Source organism: Symphalangus syndactylus, chromosome 14 (genome assembly GCF_028878055.3).
Source record: "Symphalangus syndactylus isolate Jambi chromosome 14, NHGRI_mSymSyn1-v2.1_pri, whole genome shotgun sequence".
In the NCBI taxonomy this organism is placed as follows: domain Eukaryota; kingdom Metazoa; phylum Chordata; class Mammalia; order Primates; family Hylobatidae; genus Symphalangus; species Symphalangus syndactylus.
In genome coordinates this window covers 115,121,992-115,141,948 of record NC_072436.2, presented here as the reverse complement: position 1 = coordinate 115,141,948, position 19,957 = coordinate 115,121,992, and the positions used below count along the sequence as shown (strand labels likewise).

The following is a 19,957-nucleotide window of genomic DNA, read 5'->3' as shown; positions in this document are numbered from 1 at the left end:
CCCAGGAGGCGGAGCTTGCAGTTAGCCGAGATCGCGCCACTGCACTCCAGCCTGGGCGACAGAGTGAGACTCCATCTCAAAAAAATAAAAATAAAATAAAATAGAAATAAATAAAGAGCTAAATACTGCTTCTTATCTCTTGGAAGATCTTTCCTACAATCTCCAAACTTCATACTGTAAACATACCCATATACTACCTGTAGAACTGAATTCTGCTCATCAGCAAAAAGGAATGGAAAGAAGAAAGGGTGAGAAAGAAATACACACGGGGAGAGGAAAAAACAGTGAAAGTTATGGCTGTTGAATGTTAAACTAAAATATGATTCACGGCAAACAGTTCAATACCTTGAGAAACTTGCATGCGATTCACTGGCAGGGACAGGGGTCCATCTACGGTGGCAAAACAAAAACAAAAACAAAACCACCCTAGTTATTTAATATAATCCTTGATTCAGGAAAAGGAAATTTCTTATTAGGGCTTCAAACTTAAAAGGGAAAACAGCCAACAGGTCCAAAAGCACATGTGTTCCAATGCCAGCGCACCCTGTAAAGGGCCTTCCCAAGAGAGAAACTCAGTGTCCCAACATGGCCTGAGGCAGGTGGTCAGGGCCACTGCCACATCAACAGCTTCTGCAGGGCATGCATGAGATATTCTAATTCTCTGTTCTTAGAAATACACCCCAAACACGAAGGAAAATCAAGGAAACAGGCTAAGGGATGGCAGTAGGAAATAAAATCCTTACTTGGAGGTCTCACAGGTTGTGCCTGTGGAATCACAGGGGGCTGAGCCCCCGGGGCTGGTAAGGCTGGCTGGTTCCCCAAGATGCCTTGTTTATGTAAACGCGACCTCCGTTTTTCTTCTAGTTCTTTTTGTATCTTGTAGATTTTCTCTGCTAATAAGTGATAATATTCATCCTAAAAAGCAATAATATTCAATATGAGACACTTAAAACTGTAAAAAGCAACTGAATGATCTGTGTTGTAGGTTCTAACTAATGAACTTCTTCATGGAGTGCACTGGCAAAAGTAGTAGGCAAATACCTGATACACCAGAAGCCGACATTCTTGCTAAATTCCCAATGACTTTATAGGACATATCAAATAGTAGGTACTTAATACATGTTCCATTTCATTCAAATGAACTTCTTGAATATTCACTGACACTAGCAATATTACAATACCACCTACTATGAAAAATATATCCCATGGATATAATGTAAATTTACATACTCCATGTACCAATGTAGCTAATCAAGAGAGTTCTGCAGGAAATTTGTGTCTTATCTGGGAAGTCTCCTTGGCCAGTGGCCTCAAGGTGAGGAGTCTGTCCCAACTACACAGATTCCACTATTTCCAGATAACAAAGCAGACAAATGTAGTGCTGTCTACTACAGATGCTGTAGAGGCCAAAGCACGGTAAGCAGCAACCTACCCTGCTGTTGGCCGACTCGTACATGTCCCCTTCCACTTTCTTAGCATAGGCTACCAAGTTTTCCATGCGGCGATCCTTTAGAGCTGCGGGATCAGGTGTTGGGAAGATGGCTTGGACGCTGAAAAAATAACACATCTATCAAACTACTTTTTTTTCTTTTTTTTTTTTTTTTTTTTTAAAGACATAGGGTTTCCGCCAGGCGCAGTGGCTCACGCTTGTAATCCCAGCACTTTGGGAGGCTGAGGCGGGATAATCACCTGAGGTCAGGAGTTTGAGATCCGCCTGGCCAACGTGGTGAAATCCCGTCTCTACTAAAAATACAAAAATTAGCTGGGCATGGCGGTGGGTGTCTGTAATCCCAGCTACTCAGGAGGCTGAGGTAAGAGAATTGCTTGAACCCAGGAGGCAGAGGATGCAGTGAGCTGAGATCGTGCCATTGCAGTCCAGCCTGGGCGACAGAGTGAGACTCCATATCAAAAAGAGATAAAAAAAAAAAAGACACAGGGTCTTGCTCTATTGCCCAGGCTGGAGTACAGTGGCATGATCATAGCTCACTGCAACGTTGAACTCCTGGGCTCAATGATCTTCCCACCTCAGCCCCTAAAGTAAGCTGGGAAGTACAGGTGCACACCACCATGCCTGGCTAATTTTTAAATTTTCTGTAGAGATGGAGTTTTATTATGTTGCTCCGGCTGGCCTGAACTCCTGGGCTCTCACAATCCTCCCACCTCAGCCTCCCAAAGCACTGGGATTACAGGTCGGGGCCACTGCACCTGGCCTGAAGCTACTTCCAATGCCGTCAAATGAGCACTACAAAATTAGGATCATGTATCTCTGGTGGCAATACAGTGTGGAGAGAAATGTCAAGCCTCTCTTGCCTAGCATATCAATACATGAATGAAGTAACTCCCTGGAGACAATCCTGACCTATCAACTTATCTACACATCAAACACATCAATATTTTGCTATTAACAAGTATGTGCTGGGTCATTTCCAGAATAACACGATTTTCAAATCCCTGATTTTTAAACTACTTATTACTAAAAAAATTTTGATCAAAATAAGGAAGGGATAAAACTCAAAGGGAATGTAAGTCTAGCTCATTTAAAATAACTAGCTCAACAAAGTTAGGCTTGGTGTGGTGGCTCATGCCACCCAGCACTTTGGGAGGCCAAGGCAAGAGGATTACTTGAGGTCAGGAGTTTGAGATCAGCCTGGGGAACCTGGCAAGACTCCGTCTCTCTCTCTCAACAACAACAACAACAAAAAGGCCGGGTGCGGTGGCTCATAATCCCAGCACTTTGGAAGGCTGAGGTGGGCGGATCACTTGAGGTCAGGAGTTTGAGACCAGCCTGGCCAACGTGGTGAAATCCTGTCTCTACCAAAAACACAAAAACTAGCTGGGGGTTGTGGCACGCGCTTGTAATCCCAGCTACTTGGGAGGCTGAGGCAGGAGAATCACTTGAACCTGGGAGGCAGAGGTTGCAGTGAGCTAAGACTGCGCCACTGCACTCCGGTCTGGGCAACAGAGCGAGACTCTGTCTCAGAAAAAAAAAAAAAAAAAGTTAACTGTTAATTTTCTGTTATGTTAACTAACTGTAAGGTAATAATGGCATGCCATCTATACTCTAAACTTTTCTAATTCTGAGGGGTCTCCACAACTAGAATCTGGAACTACAAAATAAGGTGAGGCTCTTGAGCTAACCCCAGCCCCCTCATGCAGCCTGAAGTGCAGAAGCACATTAAGGCCAGGCTGCACTGAGGGTCTTTGCCTCGGTGATAGGGGCTGCAAGTCAGTGCCCCTCGGCAGTACAGAGCCACCAATGTTCTTTGTCACTCCCGCTCACCAAGGACATACAATGCGGGAATCTGGCCTGCCTAGGGCTGCTAGAACTCTACCAGCAGTGAGAGAGGCTCCCTAAATAAGCACGTGACTTGTATTGGCTACCATCTGGTAGCCAATGGGCAACACAGGAACATCTATGAAACTGCAAAACTGTTACGTACAGTTTATGCACTAGATGGCTCCGCAGGTCCTGAGTGACATGTTCGTGCCAGCCTTTCCTTACACCGGTGCTGGAAGGAGGAGCTGCTGTTGGTATAGTGCTGAGGGTTCCAATGTTACCAGAGCTGGAGCCATCGTTCATCAGTGGGCTAAGGAGGAAATAAAGACACTTCATTCATCTACTGAAGCGACTCAAACACACTTTGTCTAATATGGTTCTTCTACCACCACATGTGACTTTTAAAAGTTTAAGTCAGGAGAGCCAAGTGATGTAAATAAATAAAACTTAAACTATGTTTAATCTGTTATCTGCTCTACATTTATAATTAAAGAAAAAAAGGAAAACAGCATTCACCCCTCACCACCCCATTTAAACTATTTTCTCTGCCACACATTTAGAAAGAATCAGTTTTGTGTGGTTCTCAGTCCATGCTCCTGTTGGACTGTCATTCAGAACTGAAACAGGGTCTTACTTTGTGGCCCCCAGGGAAGTCGGAAGAGCTGATTCTGAAATCAAGTTTGGGGGCTGCTGATCTGTTGTTATTCCTCCTGCTGGAATGTTCATTGGATTATTTCCTTTAAAGACAGAAAAGAAATCAATCAACTCTTACATTTTAATATATACTTCAAAGTTTTGATGACAGATAACCAACATGTCAGCATATAAACAATTGGTGATTATTTAAATAAGTGATTCCGGCCAGTTATAGTAAGCACTGAGGCAGGAACTCTGAGTGTCATATTTTCAATAATGGTAATCAACGTGCACAAATAATCAGTAAACACCCTCCCCACTCTACTTGGTAACCAAAGTAAGGTGTGTTTATGGAGGTTAGCTGGTATCTAAGTGAAAAAGTTATAAATGACCCATATGCAGCCTCTTAGTTTCATTCTGCTTCATTAGTATCACTCCTGAGTGATTCAGCTGCACTGACACATACCTCTGCGTCTCCATCCCCAATATCAGAAAATAAAATCATAGAAATTAAGCTCAGAAAAAAAATATACAGGTCAATTTGTCTACCATCTTCATATTAAAGGAAAGGAAAGCTGAGACTAAAAAAGGTAAAGCTAGTACCAAATTATACCAACAACAAGAGAGGAGTTAGATTAACACTTGGGTCTCAGGATTCTAATCCAGTCTCCTGGCCAGTATTAGTGAGACATTCATTAGGGCAGTTGTTTTCCAAAAAGCAACAAATAGAATGACTTTAGCTGGGCATATTTTAAGGAGTAATTTTTAAGTGTAAAATAGTTATTCTATTAGGGAAAGAAGAAAACTAGCACAACTAGTCAGCCAGTCTTGACTTCACAGACATCACTGCTTAGCTTAAGCCTAAATGTAAAGGAACTATGTCCACCTGAAGAAAAGTATTAAGGAAACCATATGCAGAAGTGGCAAAATCATGGCGATGTGTGAGCAAATGACCAAAGGCTGGCAAATAATGGGCTGGGGTGACAAAAGAAATGCTGACATGTCCAGCAGCCTGAGCCAAGAGCTTCCAGGACTCCTGTCATTAACCTGCTGAAGTCCAGGCTGGTCACTTCCAACTGAGGGGTAGACCCTAATCAAGATGTGTGAGAAACTGGCACACATAAGTTCTCCATCAAACAAATGACAACAGTCAGCACGAGGCGTCCAGTCAGCATCCTGACTTGTGAGATCTGCATTCTGAGCCACATGGCACATTCTTTATGAAAACTGTCCAGAAAGAAGTGGCACAGCAAGCAACAAAAACATTGCTTCATTTGCAAATGCTGCTCTTTTTTATAAGCATGTAACATTTTCCTTGCATCAGATACTTCAGCTTTTTCCTAGGAGATTTTTATTTCAACCACTGTAGTAAAAAACACAAAACAAACTGAAAACTGCCTTGGGTTCCATCACTCCACTCCCTTTGCTGCATGTGGACAAGTAAGAAAGAAGTTGAGAGTTCCTTCACCTACCCAGGGGGTTGAGAGTCCTCATCTGCTGGTGGGTTTGAGGCTGTGCTGGTTGCTGGCCAGGAACCTGAGGCTGCAGCTGCGTCTGGGGCTGGTTCATGTAGGGGAGTCCGAGAGCAGCATAGGCTCGCTGCATGGAGCTGGGGTCTATGGGATTTGGGTTACTTAAAGAAGTGGCATTCTGTTGCCCTGTGCCAACAGAACCAATTGTGTTTTGAATTCCACTAGCTGGAGACCCCAGGATGGCTATAACGACAAACAGACAGACAGACAAACAAGAAAGGTAAGTAAAAGGCAGAAGCCCACAAATGATTTAAAAACTATTGAGAGGCAAATATATTTCATCAAAATACTATACATGAATATCATAAAGCAGTAAACTAGGCTAGGGAGAAAGGAACTGTGCTGAAGGACTCATTTATTCTGCCTAGCAGTAAGTGAGGAACAAAAAGTTAAAGAAAAGTCAAGTTTCTATCTTAGCATGCAACAGATCATAAAATCTTACAGATATCACTTGAAAAAAATTAGTATGTCTTAAAACCTAGAGACTCCTCAAGAAGTCAGTTCCAGGGAGTGGCAAATGTATGACAAGGGAAACATCTGATTCTCGGGGGACCAGCAGACACCTCTGGGATGAACGGAGGAGCCCCCTCCTGTTGACCCCAATCCTGTCCTTCACTGCTTACCTGCACAGGTACAGAGGGCTTAAGAGAAGGAGCAGAGATGATACCTGGTCGGTCAGTTTTAATTAATAAATCTATGATGTGCTCTTATAAATCACATAATTCCAAGTCCCTGAAACTTACACAAACAATGACAGCATGAACATATCCTTCTGACGGGATTCCTATGCAGCAGAGCACCATGCTGAGCTCTCTGGCTACATGAAGCTGTTCAAGAAATACTGTACTTGATTGACTGAGTGACTGAGCTGTTTGAAATTAAGGTTGGAGTGAGGCTTTGCAATTCCGCATGGGTCTTATTATCCAGGGGCCGCCTCAGCACCTCTGATATTCAAGAGGTGGCTCTGCCTCACGCGGCCAACGTCAGCTTCTGCTACCTAGGCCCACTGCTGGCTGGCAGGGAAGTTGCCCCTCAGCTAGCTAACCCCAGGACACTAAAGGAAAAATTGGTGTTAACATAAGGAGCTCCATCCCAAAGGGGTTCCAAGGTAATGGAGAGACAACTCCATTACCTTGCACCAACTTGGACATTTCAAGGTCAATTCATCTACCCACCTACCTACCCACCTGTTACCTGTTTGCCTGCCCACTCATTTGTCCCAACAACCCAAATGTTGTTGTGTGAAAATTTATTATATGGCAGAAGTTCTATATCATACTATTTATTCTTATTTTTGAGTTCCTTTCTAACTTCCACAAACTTTAGAGTCATGTTAAAAACAGCAACTTATAGTGTTGCTGCTATAACACACCATTTTTGATACATAAAACACGACCACAAAGCCCTTCTTTCAAATTCCAACCACTATGTTTAACAGTAATATTCTCACATTCAACCATCAGTGCACCTATAATAACCCCAATACTTACGAGAGCAACTTAATTAAACTAAAATGTGTGAAAAAAAAATTCCTGGTAATTATACATTCCATACTATTAACTTTTCTAATAACAATATTCAGATCAACTCATTAACACTCATCAGACACAATTACACACACCAAGCACTCATTAACATAAATGAAAAGCAACTCCCAAGGTGCACTTTATGACAAGTGTGTAGCTGAAGTAAGTCATGCACAATACCTTTAAAAGTATCTAATACTTACTACTCCCCAAAACTTTAAACATGTGTCCACCATACTTCTGAAACCGACAGCCTACATTTTTAAGAAGCACTATGGTATAGAAATCAAAGTTAACAGTGGCAGGATAGTTTATTTTTCTATAACCTTACGATGTAAGGAAGAACAGGGCTACACTATATTTCACACACATGGTGATGGACTGTGGAGAAGAACTTAAAAGAAACAAAGTATGGCGCCTTCCATTTCCTCGTGAACGCTTTATTGACTTCTTCCTACTACATTTCCCTTTTATCCACACTTCCCCAAGTGCCATCTACCTAACCAAAATGCCCCACCTTACAGTGAATGCCACTCCTAAGCCCACAGCCACTTACAGGGCAGCCAACGCCTCATACTCACACAGGCCTCCCATGCAAGCTGCTGACATGGTCACTGCATTTTGTGTTAAAGGCATTCATTTTCTAAACATAAACATTATTACATTTTTATTTTAAAAGAAAATATACCTATGAGAGGCATTTGGAACTCATCATTTCTAAAATTCAGAAGCAAAGGAAATTATGAACAAATAAAGAAGGTCTCTGCCATTTAAGCATGGCTGAATTTGAAGTCCAAATGATGATATTCGATGAAATGACACCAATACTGAAGGGTAAGGGTACTCAGGCATTCACTGCGGGGTGATGGCTGACTGAAAGGGAAGTCATTACGTACAAGCCACCATCAACGGTACTGCAACCTCAAGGTGCTCCACGTGCTCCATGGTGGTATTCCCGATCCCGCTCTGAAATCCCACAGTGCCTCCTGTACCCCTGCTTGTCTTTAGACACTGACCCTTCGTGTATTCACTCACTCACATGACAGACTCAGTGAGTACACTCTGCCAGGCTCCCAGATACGGTGTGGGCACAATCTCTGCATTCCCTGAGCCTAGGGACAACAGATTATCTAATAATCACCTAACGCACCCAAACTGCACCTTGGAACCCTGGGACAGGGAAAATCAGACTCATCTCACGTTCCCTGTGCATCCCTGAAAGGTGGGATTAACGTCAAACTCGGTTTTGCTCTTCACCAGCTGCCACATGGGCCACGTAACCTGCTGTGCAGAGTCCCGGGGACGTGCGAGGTATAGTGCAGCGGTCAGCACACCCTCGCAGCGCAGCCCATGGAGTGCCTTGGAACTGAACAGAAATGCATGGAGATTGGTCCATCTACCTGGCATCCCTAAGGATGAAGTTTCTCTATTCATCCCTTCTGCATTATTGCCACTTAACCTCTTCCACTGTCAAGGCCGTGTGCTCATTTGGCCATTTTTACATCTTTTTTCCTTGCTAGAGCATAAAGCTCTAACTTTTAGGAAGTCACAACACACCTGCAGTGCACTAACACACTGGCTGGGTTCTTCTGGGCCCATCAAGCAACACTCCTGTCCCGGATATTTACCTCTTTAAAGCTCCCCAACGTCCCCCAGACTCACCACCCCTTCTGATGTCTCTGCAGAAGGAGGCTATGACCTATGAACAAAGGGCCAAGTTTTATAGCAGGCTCCTTCTCGGACTCACCTGCCACTCTTCATGCACAAACAATGTTCCACTAAGAGGCCGGGTACGGCCGGGTGCAGCGGCTCACGCCTGTAATCCCAGCACTTTGGGAGGCCGAGGTGGGTGGATCACCTGAGGTCAGGAGTTCGAGACCAGCTTGGCTAATAACATGGTGAAACACCATCTCTATTAAAAATACAAAAATTAGCTGGGTCTGGTGGTGCGTGCTTGTAATCTCAGCTACTTGGGAGGCTGAGGCAGGAGAATGGCTTGAACCTAGGAGGTGGAGGTTGCAGTGAGCTGAGATCACACCTCTACACTCCAGCCTGGGCAACAGAGAGACTCTGTCTCAAAAAAAAAAAAAAAAGAAAATAGGAATGTTCCACTAAGAGGTTCCCTGTACAGTCTATGTTGCTGATGCAAAGCACTCAGTTACTCAGACAACTTCAGCCCCTAATCATTCTCAATAAAACTGAACACCATTTGGAAATTCAGTGAAAATGGACACGAATCAAATCTCCAAACTTTGTGAGGGTAGGGGGAGATACACCATGAAGCAGAGCAGTAGTTGCTACAGCTGATCCTTCAGCAGTACGAGAGTGAGCCACGGGGTCACCCAACGCAGGCCAGAAACACAGTGCTTGTGGGAGGCAAAACTTGTGTATGGGGAGGGCCAGCTGCAGGGCTTGAGTCCGCCTGGTTTTGGTATACTTGGGGGGTCCTGGAACCAGTTTCCCCAGGATACCAAGACACTTAGATTCCTACTAAAAAAGCAATGCTAGAATTTATTCAGGTGGCTTATGCCTATAATCCCAGCACTTTGGGAGGCTGAGGGTGAGGGGATCACCTGAGGTCAGGAGTTCAAGACCAGCTTGGACAACATGGTGAAACCCCATCTCTACTAAAAATACATAAAGTAGCCAGGCATGGTGGCATGTGCCTGTAATCCCAGCTACTCGGGAGGCTGAGGCAGGAATCACTTGAACTAGGGAGACGGAGGTTGCAGTGAGCCAAGGTCGCGCCACTGCACTCCAGCCTGGGTGACAGAGTGAGACTTTGTCTCAAAAAAAAAAAAAAAAGGAATTTATTCAGACCTGCAGACATCTCTACAAAGTTGCTGGTGGCACCACCGTACCTTGCGGGCATTGTGTAGGCCAGGACCTACTTCCTACCTGGCACCTTCCTATGCACAGCGTGAGGCACGACAGTGAAGAGAAGCACTGAGGGGTACCCAGGCACTGCCAGGCTGGAGACTCAGCCTCCTATCAGGCATGGCCACAAGCCCTCAAGCAAAAGGCTTTCTTCAGAAGCCAAGTGACACTGGTGCAGTGACACTGCTCCTTGCTAGCAAGGAGCAAAGCCGTTCAGATGAAAGACATCACCCACAACCCTTTGGTGCTTAAGTCAGGGTCAATGAAGCCCACCATTCTCTCTACAGCCTTCAGATTCTGCTCCTTGCTGTCCGCCATCCCACGACAGTCTGTCAAAAGAGGTGAAAATCTCTGAAGGGCCCTCAAGTGAACAAAGGGCCTGCTCCACACACACTCACTGGGCACCTGATGGGCTATTCGATGAGTGGCAGCTCAAAGGAGGGAGATCTTGACTCCATATAATAAAAGGAGTTTTTTTTTGTTTTTTTTTGTTTTGTTTTTTTGAGATGGAGTCTCGCTCTGTCGCCCAGGCTGGACTGCAGTGGTGCGATCCTGGCTCGCTGCAACCTCTGCCTCCCGGGTTCATCAAGTGATTCTCCTGCCTCAGCCTCCCACCGCAGGATACCGAGTAGCTGGGACTACAGGCGCATGCTGCCATGCCCTGCTAATTATTTGTATTTCAGTAGAGACGGGGTTTCACTGTGTTGCTCAGGCTGGTCTTGAACCTGAGCTCAGGCAATCTGCCTGCCTCACTCAGCCTCCCAAAGTGCAAGGATTATAGACGTTAACCACTGCGCCCGACCAAAAGGAGGTGTTCTAAACAATCTGAGGCACCTACAGATGGAACATGTTGCCAGGTGAAGCGGTGGGTGCTACACTCATGGGGATGCCCGGCAGCAGCTGGGGCCATGGCTGACGCAGCCAGGACAGTGCGTGCATTAGGCTGGCTCTGGGGCGACCCTACGCGTTTGCTTCGACAGTCCCTGGGGGACTCTGGGTTGGAAAACCCGTGGTCTCTCTCTCTCAGAGAATGACTCAAACCCTCTCACCAGCACTGGCCGAGATACCTGGTCTTTCAAGGCATCCAGAGCAGCGCCTCTCAGATTTTAATGTGCACACTAATCACCCGGGATTTTTATAAAAATGCAGGTTTTAATACAAGAGGTCTGAAATGGGGGCCCAATTTCTTTATTGCTTACAAGCAACCTGGGAGCGCCTCTATGGTTTGCCTGAGGCCTACACTTTGAGCAGCAAGAACTTCACAAGTGAGGCAACATAAGCCCCAAGAGGGGAACCTGGTCACGGGTCCCACAGCCCAGTCCTCCATGCCACTCTGTGCACTGAATTTACTGGAGGTCAGATGCCATGACTGACGTACAATACATATCTTGGAAAGTCCTAATTATTCAACAAAAATTGAATATTGCTATAAGGGATGGTTAACTCGAGACCAGTGATTATACAATCTTTAAAAAACAATTCAAGGAAAAATCGAATGAGGCTCGGCGCAGTGTCTCACGCCTGTAATCCCAGGACTTTTGGGAGGCCGGTGGGAAGATCACTTGAGCTCAGGAGTTCGAGACAAGCCTGGGCAACATGGTGAAACCCCATCTGTACAAAAAATACAAAAATTAGCCAGGTATGGTGGCAGATGCCCGCAGTCCCAGGTACTCAGGAGGCTGAAGTGGGATGACTGCTTGAGCCTGAGAGGCTGAGGCTGCAGTAAGACGTGGCTATGCCACTGCACACCAGTCTGGGTGACAGAGCAAGACTCTCTCAAAACCAACCAACCAACCAAACAAAACTCAACACAGGCCAAAAAGGTAATCAGTGGTCTGGGCTTCATTTCAAAGAACCTCAGATTAGCTCCACAGGTGATTCTGGAAGGTTCTCTCAGTAGAGACATTAATCACAGAAGTTAGGAGAGTGGGGCATGTGCTGAACAAGGAAGTGTGCATCAAGTAAGACCAGCGCTGGCCTGTGGGAAACACTGCCTAAAAAGCAGAGTCCCAGGGCCCCTAAGGCGGTCTCCATAGAGCGAGCACAGGTGGGTGTCGGCAGAGTCCCTGAGGCTTCCAGGAGCTCATCACAGTCCACCTTTCTGTTCACCTCGTTTGCACAGGAACCCCACTCCAGGCAAATGCATGCCCTCACAAGCTGCGCACTGGGCAGACACTGTCCCCACTGTCTGAAATGTTCTTCCTTCGTTATTTTGTTTGCACTGGGCTCCACCAAGTCCCACCTTTCTCTATAAAGTAGTCAGGTGCGCTCCAATTCTCCTCGAAAAGAATGCCGATTGCACTGACTTGTTTCTACCTCAGTCCTTTGAGGGAGGTCACCCTTATGTTATTTTTAACATCTATATTGTCTTCAAAACCCAACCTTAAGCCAACGTAGGGTCGGATTCACATTTTCCTCTCTGGGTTCCTAACTCAAGAGTTCACATACCATAAGCATAATTTGCTTTGGGAGAAGAGAAAAAACAACAAAATTTACAGAAAGGATATTGCTGAAACCTTGTCAATCATGCTTTTGTAAAAAACTACCAAAACCTTGCCGCAAGTTAATCTAAATCTTCCTTGTGACTTTATAAAATCATCCTGGTAATATCTTACATTATGACTAGTAGAAAACCTGTGGTTTACCACTTGAGAGAGCATGCACAGAATCAATTTTCACAACACTCAGGCAGTTATAAGGATGGTTAAAAAAAAAACCACATATGCTTCTTTTTTCTTTTAAAACAAAAACCACATAAGTGTTTCTTAAAAAGAGAAATCACCAAAGTTTACAACTGTCATGGTAGTATGTACTAAAAACAAAAGATCCTCAAAAAGCCACACCCCCAAATTAAAAGTTAAGAATAAAATTCTAGGCCGGGCGCGGTGGCTCACGCTTGTAATCCCAGCACTTTGGGAGGCCGCGGCGGGCGGATCACGAGGTCAGGAGATCGAGACCACGGTGAAACCCCGTCTCTACTAAAAATACAAAAAATTAGCCGGGCGTGGTGGCGGGCGCCTGTAGTCCCAGCTACTCGGAGAGGCTGAGGCAGGAGAATGGCGTGAACCCGGGAGGCGGAGCTTGCAGTGAGCCGAGATTGCGCCACTGCACTCCAGCCTGGGCGACAGAGCAAGACTCCGTCTCAAAAAAAAAAAAAAAAAAAAAAAAAAAGAATAAAATTCTAGCTCATTATTCATGGAATATTGTAAAACTACAAACTTGACAATGAATATTTTGGCACTTAAAGAGCCTATTACTAAAACACAAGAAATTTAGCCATCACAATATACTGAAGAAAAATCTTTAACGTGGGAGGAAAAACAGACTGTATTCCATTAGAGCTACTGTCCCAAATATCTGGTTCTAGAAGACCCAGGATTCCAGAATGTCACTTTATATAAGAAATGTCCAGGGAAATTGTTTATTAATTCAAATTTTAGTCAATCAAAGAATCATTTAACTGACTTTCAGGAAACTGGCTTTTTTTTTTTTTTTTTGAGACAGAGTATCGCCCTTGTTGCCCAGGCTGGAGTGCACTGGCGTGATCTCAGCTCACCGCAACCTCCGCCTCCCAGGTTCAAGTGATTCTCCTGCCTCAGCCTCCGAAGTAGCTGGTGATCTGCCCGCCTCGGCCTCCCAAAATGTTGGAATTACAGGCGTGAGCCATCACGCCTGGCCAGGAAACTGGCTTTTAAAGGAAACTCGTTGTGGTTCTTCTGTAGGGAGGCAGATAACAGGCCCCATTATCCTGGCATTTCTCTTCTCTGTGACAGGGACACCCTGCTTTAAATGAAGCAGGGTCAGCATCAGCTGGCTGCCTACTCCCTCGCCACCAGAGGGAGGTGGGCCGGACTCAGTAAAAGGAAAACCACGGGGGCTGTCACTGGCACGCCACTCCACAGTACTCTTAGGAACAAAGCACTTTTTCCATCCTTCCCTGGGCCACTCAGAAACAACCAGAAAGAAAAGCAGCACACGTTCTCCAGGCAGCTGCGGGGTCTTGAGGAAGGATGATCAAGAAGAATGAGAGGAATGAACACGTAATACACAAAACAGGGGAGGGTGGCAAGATGGCACAGACGAGATGGAGGAAGATGAGGAAGACTGTGCTGTGCTGGAAGGGTCGCTAAGGGTGCAGCTCCAGCCAGAGGGGACAGGAGATTCAAGGGCACTTCCTAGCTGTCCGAAACTGAAGGACACACCCAAAGACCACGGTTTTACCTCTAAAATGACAGGAAGATGGTTGAAAGACGGGAGGGAGGTTCATCCTTCTTACTGCCTGAAGCCTACAAATGGCAGGGAGCCCCAGAGCCCCAGCCGGACCTCCCAACAAGCAGGGATTACTGCGTAACCAGCCGTGCCGAGGGCTACAGACAATCTAGACAACGGCAAAACGACTGGAGTGACCAGGATGCAGCAGCCCTAGGGCAGAGGCTCTCACTGCGAAGCAGAGTGAATGGTTAGTTATACAAAGAGGTCTGGGGACCATAGCTCCACGTAGAGGGAAACCTTCACAAATGTCTGTGTGGGATTTTATACTGACCCAGACTGACTGACAAGAGCCTTCAAAATTTACTTTAGGATAAGGGCTTTCCAATTCCAAAAGAAGTATCCCCTCTATCCCCCTCCCCAAGACGTCACCGCCATTATAGCGACATGGAATTTAAATTCTCACGTACGGAGTAACTGTCAGGAAGTACCATGTCTTCATGTTGGCTCAGTGAACAAAGTGACTCTGCTGTTCCATGCTGCTTCAAGTGCGTGTATGCAGGGGGCAGGGAGAGGGAGAGGCAGTGAGTGAGCCAGGGTCCAACATTATCACAGCCGTTCCTGACATGGAGAGTCCGCCTGCCCTCTGAGCTTGGCTGTACCTTGGGCTGCTGTCCGCCCTACCTCACCCTGCACTCCGTGGCTCATAACCCCTGCCCACTCCCTACCTACTCTCCGAATTTTCTTTAGAAACAACTTCTATTCTCATCTCCAAGCTTCTCTGCCCCCGTGCTCACTTACTTTGTTGGTTTCGCTTGTCACTGGCATTTTTCAAAGGGAGGCAAACAGGACAGTCATGTCGTGTGCAGTTCTTCCAATGAGAGATGATTTGTCGTGAAGATGCACAATGGGCAACTATGACCAGAAAAACAACGAGATGTTATTTTTCTATCCAAATCGTCACACTTTCAATTATACCTAAATTATAATGCCAGATTCCATAAGAAAATGGTAACAAGTGTAACCATAACACAGTATAGGCAGTCCTCAACTTACAAACAGGCTGTTTTCCAAAAAGTTTGTAAGTTGACTGTTGAGAAATCCAAACAAAACTTCCCCTAGAAGCAATGTTATGAAGGATGGGTGATTACGGGCAGCCCACAAAACAAAACAAAAACTATTCAACCTGGAATAGCGAACAACTGCAATGAAAGGTAGAACAAATAATAGTTCTGTGATGTCACTATTTAAAATAAAAATGTTCAATTATGTTTCAAGATGAAACCACCCGAATACTACAGTGAAGAAATACAGATAGAGAAGCAAATGAGAAGTCTGTAGAGATTCTGAAAGGGACTCTGGGCACTTGGTGAAGAAGTACTTCAGAGGCTAACTGACCCTGGTTATTCCGTCTTCAACTTCTAAAGGTCTAACCTTACCCTTCTCTGCTTCTCTGTTACGACAGGGTTACTCTGGGGACTCACAAATGTCACAACGGGAGACGGGGAGACCAGGGGGAGATTCCCCTAAAGTTTATGAGCATAAGAAGAGAAGGAAAGAGAATAAAGATTAAAGGAAAGTACAGCTGTTAATATGAAACATTTCCTTCGGTAGAAATGAGGTGTCTGCAGTAAAAGGGGAGACAGAGGGCACATGAAGTGCCTAGTTCACCACCTCCCCTGGGATGATACAGTGCATAGTTCCCCATGTCACTGCCAGTCACCCAGGACAACTTCGCTGTCATCCGCACTTGCCTCAAGACACAGGACAGAGGAGCAAGGCCGCAGGCCACCAAGACAGATGCTGGGGTGCAGGAAGGGCGTGTGCCTGCACATGCGTGTGCTATGTTCATTGCCCAAAAGAAAACCACAATCTAGACATTCACAACAAAGACAGTAATCAAGAAGTGACCAATGCCTTCCGTGACAGAGGAAGGAGGAAAAGAACAAATACGGGGCACAGCTTCAAGCAGCAGAAGTTCACAGAGTATCAGAAAACCAAATCGCCTTTCTCTTCAGCAGATAAGACTTCCTGGAGCACCAGACTGTCACCGCGTGGGGAACGTGAGCGCAACATGTCTTGCCACACCCAATGGAAGGTAGCACTCAGGCTGCCGGAGCCTTATGAACCAGAGAGCTGCTGTAAGAACAATAAAGGCAAATTCTTCCTGACCTCTGCCACTAGGAGTTCCAAAAACAGCACTTACCTTGGCAGGCTTTCCCAGCCTGACAATGCGTCATGTGATTCAAAACGTTTTTCATGGTTCGACAATGTGGGAGCGAGCAGGCCCGAACCTCTCCATTTGCTTGCTCTCGTCTCTGACACTTATGAGCATGAAGCAGTAGAACCAGCTGCTGCTGTATCAGTTTGCGTTTTTCAGGATCTGCAGTGGGGCCTGTTGCAATTGCTTGTGCGGGTACGATTCCCACTGATGTTTGCATCTGAGACTAAAAGAAAGCAAAATAATAAAAATACTTTAACCTCTCAGAGTTCCAAGTCATATTCATTAATTATTTCTCAAACAAAAGCAAAAGCTGATGGATAATACTGACCACAGAGAGAAGGTTGGTGTAGTTCTCTAACCCACTGATGACTTTAAGAAGATCCAGAAGCACAGAAATCAACCCAACTCAGCAGCAAAGCTGATTCAAGTTCACTTGTATACAATTATCATCCAAGCAAGACAATGGCTGGCTCTTCACTGTAGCAACCAAAACCCAACTCACTCTACGATATACACAACTACAGGAAAAGCTGTGTATTATACCAGCTGGACCATATGAAACTGCTGTTTCTGTAGGTCCCAAATGGCCAAATACTGGCAATTTCATAGGATACAACCTAATTAAAAAGATTGCCAAGGCCTGGCCGAGCGCGTTGGCTCACGCCTGTAATCCCATCACTTTGGGAGCCCGAGGCACACAGATCATGAGATCAGGAGATCGGGATCACCCTGGCTAACACAATGAGACCTCATCTCTACTAAAAATCAGAAAAAATGAGGACTACAGGCATGGTGGCATGCGCCCGTAGTCTCAGCTACTCGGGAGGCTGAGGCAGGAGAATGGTGTGAACCCAGGAGGCAGAGCTTGCAGTGAGCTGAGATGGCGCCACTGCACTCCAGCCTGGGCGACAGAGCAAGACTCCGTCTCAAAAAAAAAAAAAAAAAAAAAAAAGATTGCCAAGGCCTGAACAATTGCAATGTACTACAAACATTTGATGTAGCAAAAAGAATCAGAGCCACCTTTTGGATTTCATTATCACATGACTAGAAGGACAATGCCTGCAGCTTGATTTCACAGCAAACATTACCTCTCCTAAAATACTAATGACACTTAGCCTTAATACAACCACCCAGTACAATGGGAAATGCATTCTTGTCCTACGCTTTATTTTTCATTAAAATCTCCACTCAGACAGCAGACAATTTTTAAAGATTTGGTGATCTGCTAAAAATACAGAAAAAGTTTGCTTTCAGCTGCCTGAAATAAGCCAGACCAAACCTTTTAACAGCAAGGAAAGTGGAAAAGGGGACCCATAGAGCCTTATTCTTTACAAACTACAAGCATTCTTCAGATAAACTTACTAAAAAAGACTTAGGCAATAAGAGAAGTGTTCCTAATGTGCAACAGTATCATCCACAGTTCCGGGATTTCCAATTTTCTCTAGTACTCTGATATTTCCAGCTTGCTTCCACAACCCTCATTACCTCCCCTAAAGTACGCCACTCAGATTTTTTAAAAATGTATGAATCAAAACTGTATATTCACAAAGAGGAGAGAAAACTATAAAAATAATTTTTCATGAATCAAAGCTCACTTTTAAAAGGTTATAGAGTTTTCTGTTTTGGTTTTACCTTTATGAGAACTAGAAAATAAGTACGTAGAAAAGCTGGGTGGCTGGGCTTGGGAGCAAAACTCTTGGAAGTCTGAGAAGGACCCAAAGCAAAATCAGCATCCTAGCTGAGAGGCAGAACACCATGAATGCAGGGCTCAACTCCTAAGAGAAAACAGCCTCTCATGTTTAATTTTTCCTGATTATAAAAGTATATATATACACTGCAGGAAATGTGGAAAGCTAGAGAACTACTACAGAAATAATTAACAACAATTAAAATCCCATTATCCAGGAGTCCACTATTTAAGTGTTGATAGGTTTTTTCCCCTTCTTTTTTCTATATAAATGCTTACGTATGAACCATCATCAATAAAGCCTCATATCTCCCCTGCAACACACATGCTTTGCTTAGTGTTTTTTCCATGTTCTGCCCCATACCACTAAACTGTCTCAGATAGTGGGCTGGAATGACTTGTAATGAACGGCACGTTACTCTTTTAACTTTATACTCAACTAGTTCTTGTTATGGGGCATAAACTGGAATCCCTGGCCCCCTCCTTTATTTTTTATAATTGTTAAATAAAGCTTCAGTAAGCAAACAGCCCTTGAGCTGCCCCTGCAAGCATGCAGTACTGGTATTAAGTCCACTGCTCAACTGGCTTATCCCTGTGGATTGGAAGGTCCATCGAGAAATCAACAGGAATGGAGATATGGAGGAATGGGAGAAACACAAAATGAGCCTCGTTTAGGTCTCTTTCTTTTACGTTTATGAAAATTTCAAACATATAGATAAATGGAAAGGAAAGGCTATCATCATTACACCTAAGAAAAAGAACAATCCTTCTTGGGTATCAGCTAATACTGAGTCATATCCCAATTTCTCTGGTTGTCCAAAACATGCCTTTTATACCTGGTTTGCACAAATCAGGACTCCATGAAGTCCCACATCCTGTATTTGGTTGTTTTTAAGGTTCTTAATCTATTGTGTCTTCCTTTTTTTTACTCCTGACACTACCTTGTTGAAGAGACCACACAGTTGTCCTCTGTTTCTTAAAGTACAGAAATAACACATACCAAAAAAATTATATAAAAATTAGGCAAAAAATTTAGCTCTACAAGTAAATTATAAGCAGACTGTTCTTAATTCACCAAAAATTAACACAGTGATTTCATTTGGGACTTAAAAATATTCTTTTTTTAAAATTTCAGAGACAAGGTCTTCCTATGTTGCCCGGGCTGGCCTCCTGGGCTCAAGTGATCTTCCCACCTCAGCCTCCCATGTAGCTGGGATCACAGATGTGTGGTGCCACCCAACTGGCTTGTATTATTTTTTTTTTTTTTTTGAGACGGGAGTCTCACTCTATTGCCTAAGCTGGAGTGAAGTGGCGCCATCTCAGCTTACTGCAACCTCTGCCTCCTGGGTTCAAGCAATTCTCCTGCCTCAGCCTCTGAAGTAGGTGGGATTACAGATGCGCACCACCACGCCTGGCTAATTTTTGTATTTTTAGTACAGATGGGGTTTCATCATGTTGGCCAAGCTGGTCTTGAACTCCTGACCTCAAGTGACCAGCACGCCTCAGCTTCCCAAAGTGCTGGGATTACAGGCATGAGCCACCACGCCCAGCCCGGCGTGTATTTTTAATAGTGTCTTTTGCACTACACCCGACCATATGTCAAAACAGGATGGGTGGAAACTATATGGCAAATTTAAAATTTGGTCTGTTATTTATCTACCTCTGGATGGAAGACAAATGCACAGTTTAACGAGCTCTACATATTGCTTACAATATGCATCTCAAAAGCCATTCTGAGGGTGAAGCTGAGTCAACGGTGGAATGGAAAATGTCTTACGTCCCTGTGTCTGTCCTTCCCCATGGAATTCTGTATATTTGCTAAGTTTTGCAAAGTACTTACAAACACAGGGGCACACTTAATTTCCTCCTCTCCCAGGCTGGTGTTCAATGAGCCATGAGAGTTGGATGTGAACTGCAGGTGGCCCCCAAATCTGTCAGAAGCATCCTTCAGACTTTCCCAACCTCCCTGCTCAGTTCCCACTGGCAGGC

General features: G+C 44.8%; 1 protein-coding gene across 10 annotated transcripts in view; it reads right to left on the bottom strand.

The window, feature by feature from the left end:
* Positions 1-19,957, bottom strand: part of CREBBP (CREB binding protein) — a 156,472-nt gene that overhangs the window by 53,223 nt on the left and 83,292 nt on the right. For 5 of the 10 annotated variants that reach the window (XM_055242836.2, XM_055242830.2, XM_063618264.1 and 2 more), the window contains exons 4-11: positions 16,264-16,504; positions 14,859-14,972; positions 5,386-5,628; positions 3,912-4,014; positions 3,441-3,587; positions 1,433-1,550; positions 744-915; positions 346-390 (exon numbers count right to left, since the gene is read on the bottom strand). In XM_055242836.2, coding sequence (XP_055098811.1) covers positions 346-390; positions 744-915; positions 1,433-1,550; positions 3,441-3,587; positions 3,912-4,014; positions 5,386-5,628; positions 14,859-14,972; positions 16,264-16,504 — 1,183 coding nt within the window. The remainder of the gene's footprint in view (positions 1-345; positions 391-743; positions 916-1,432; positions 1,551-3,440; positions 3,588-3,911; positions 4,015-5,385; positions 5,629-14,858; positions 14,973-16,263; positions 16,505-19,957) is intronic. The other 5 variants (XM_055242835.2, XM_055242834.2, XM_063618266.1 and 2 more) reach the window with 2 other exon arrangements.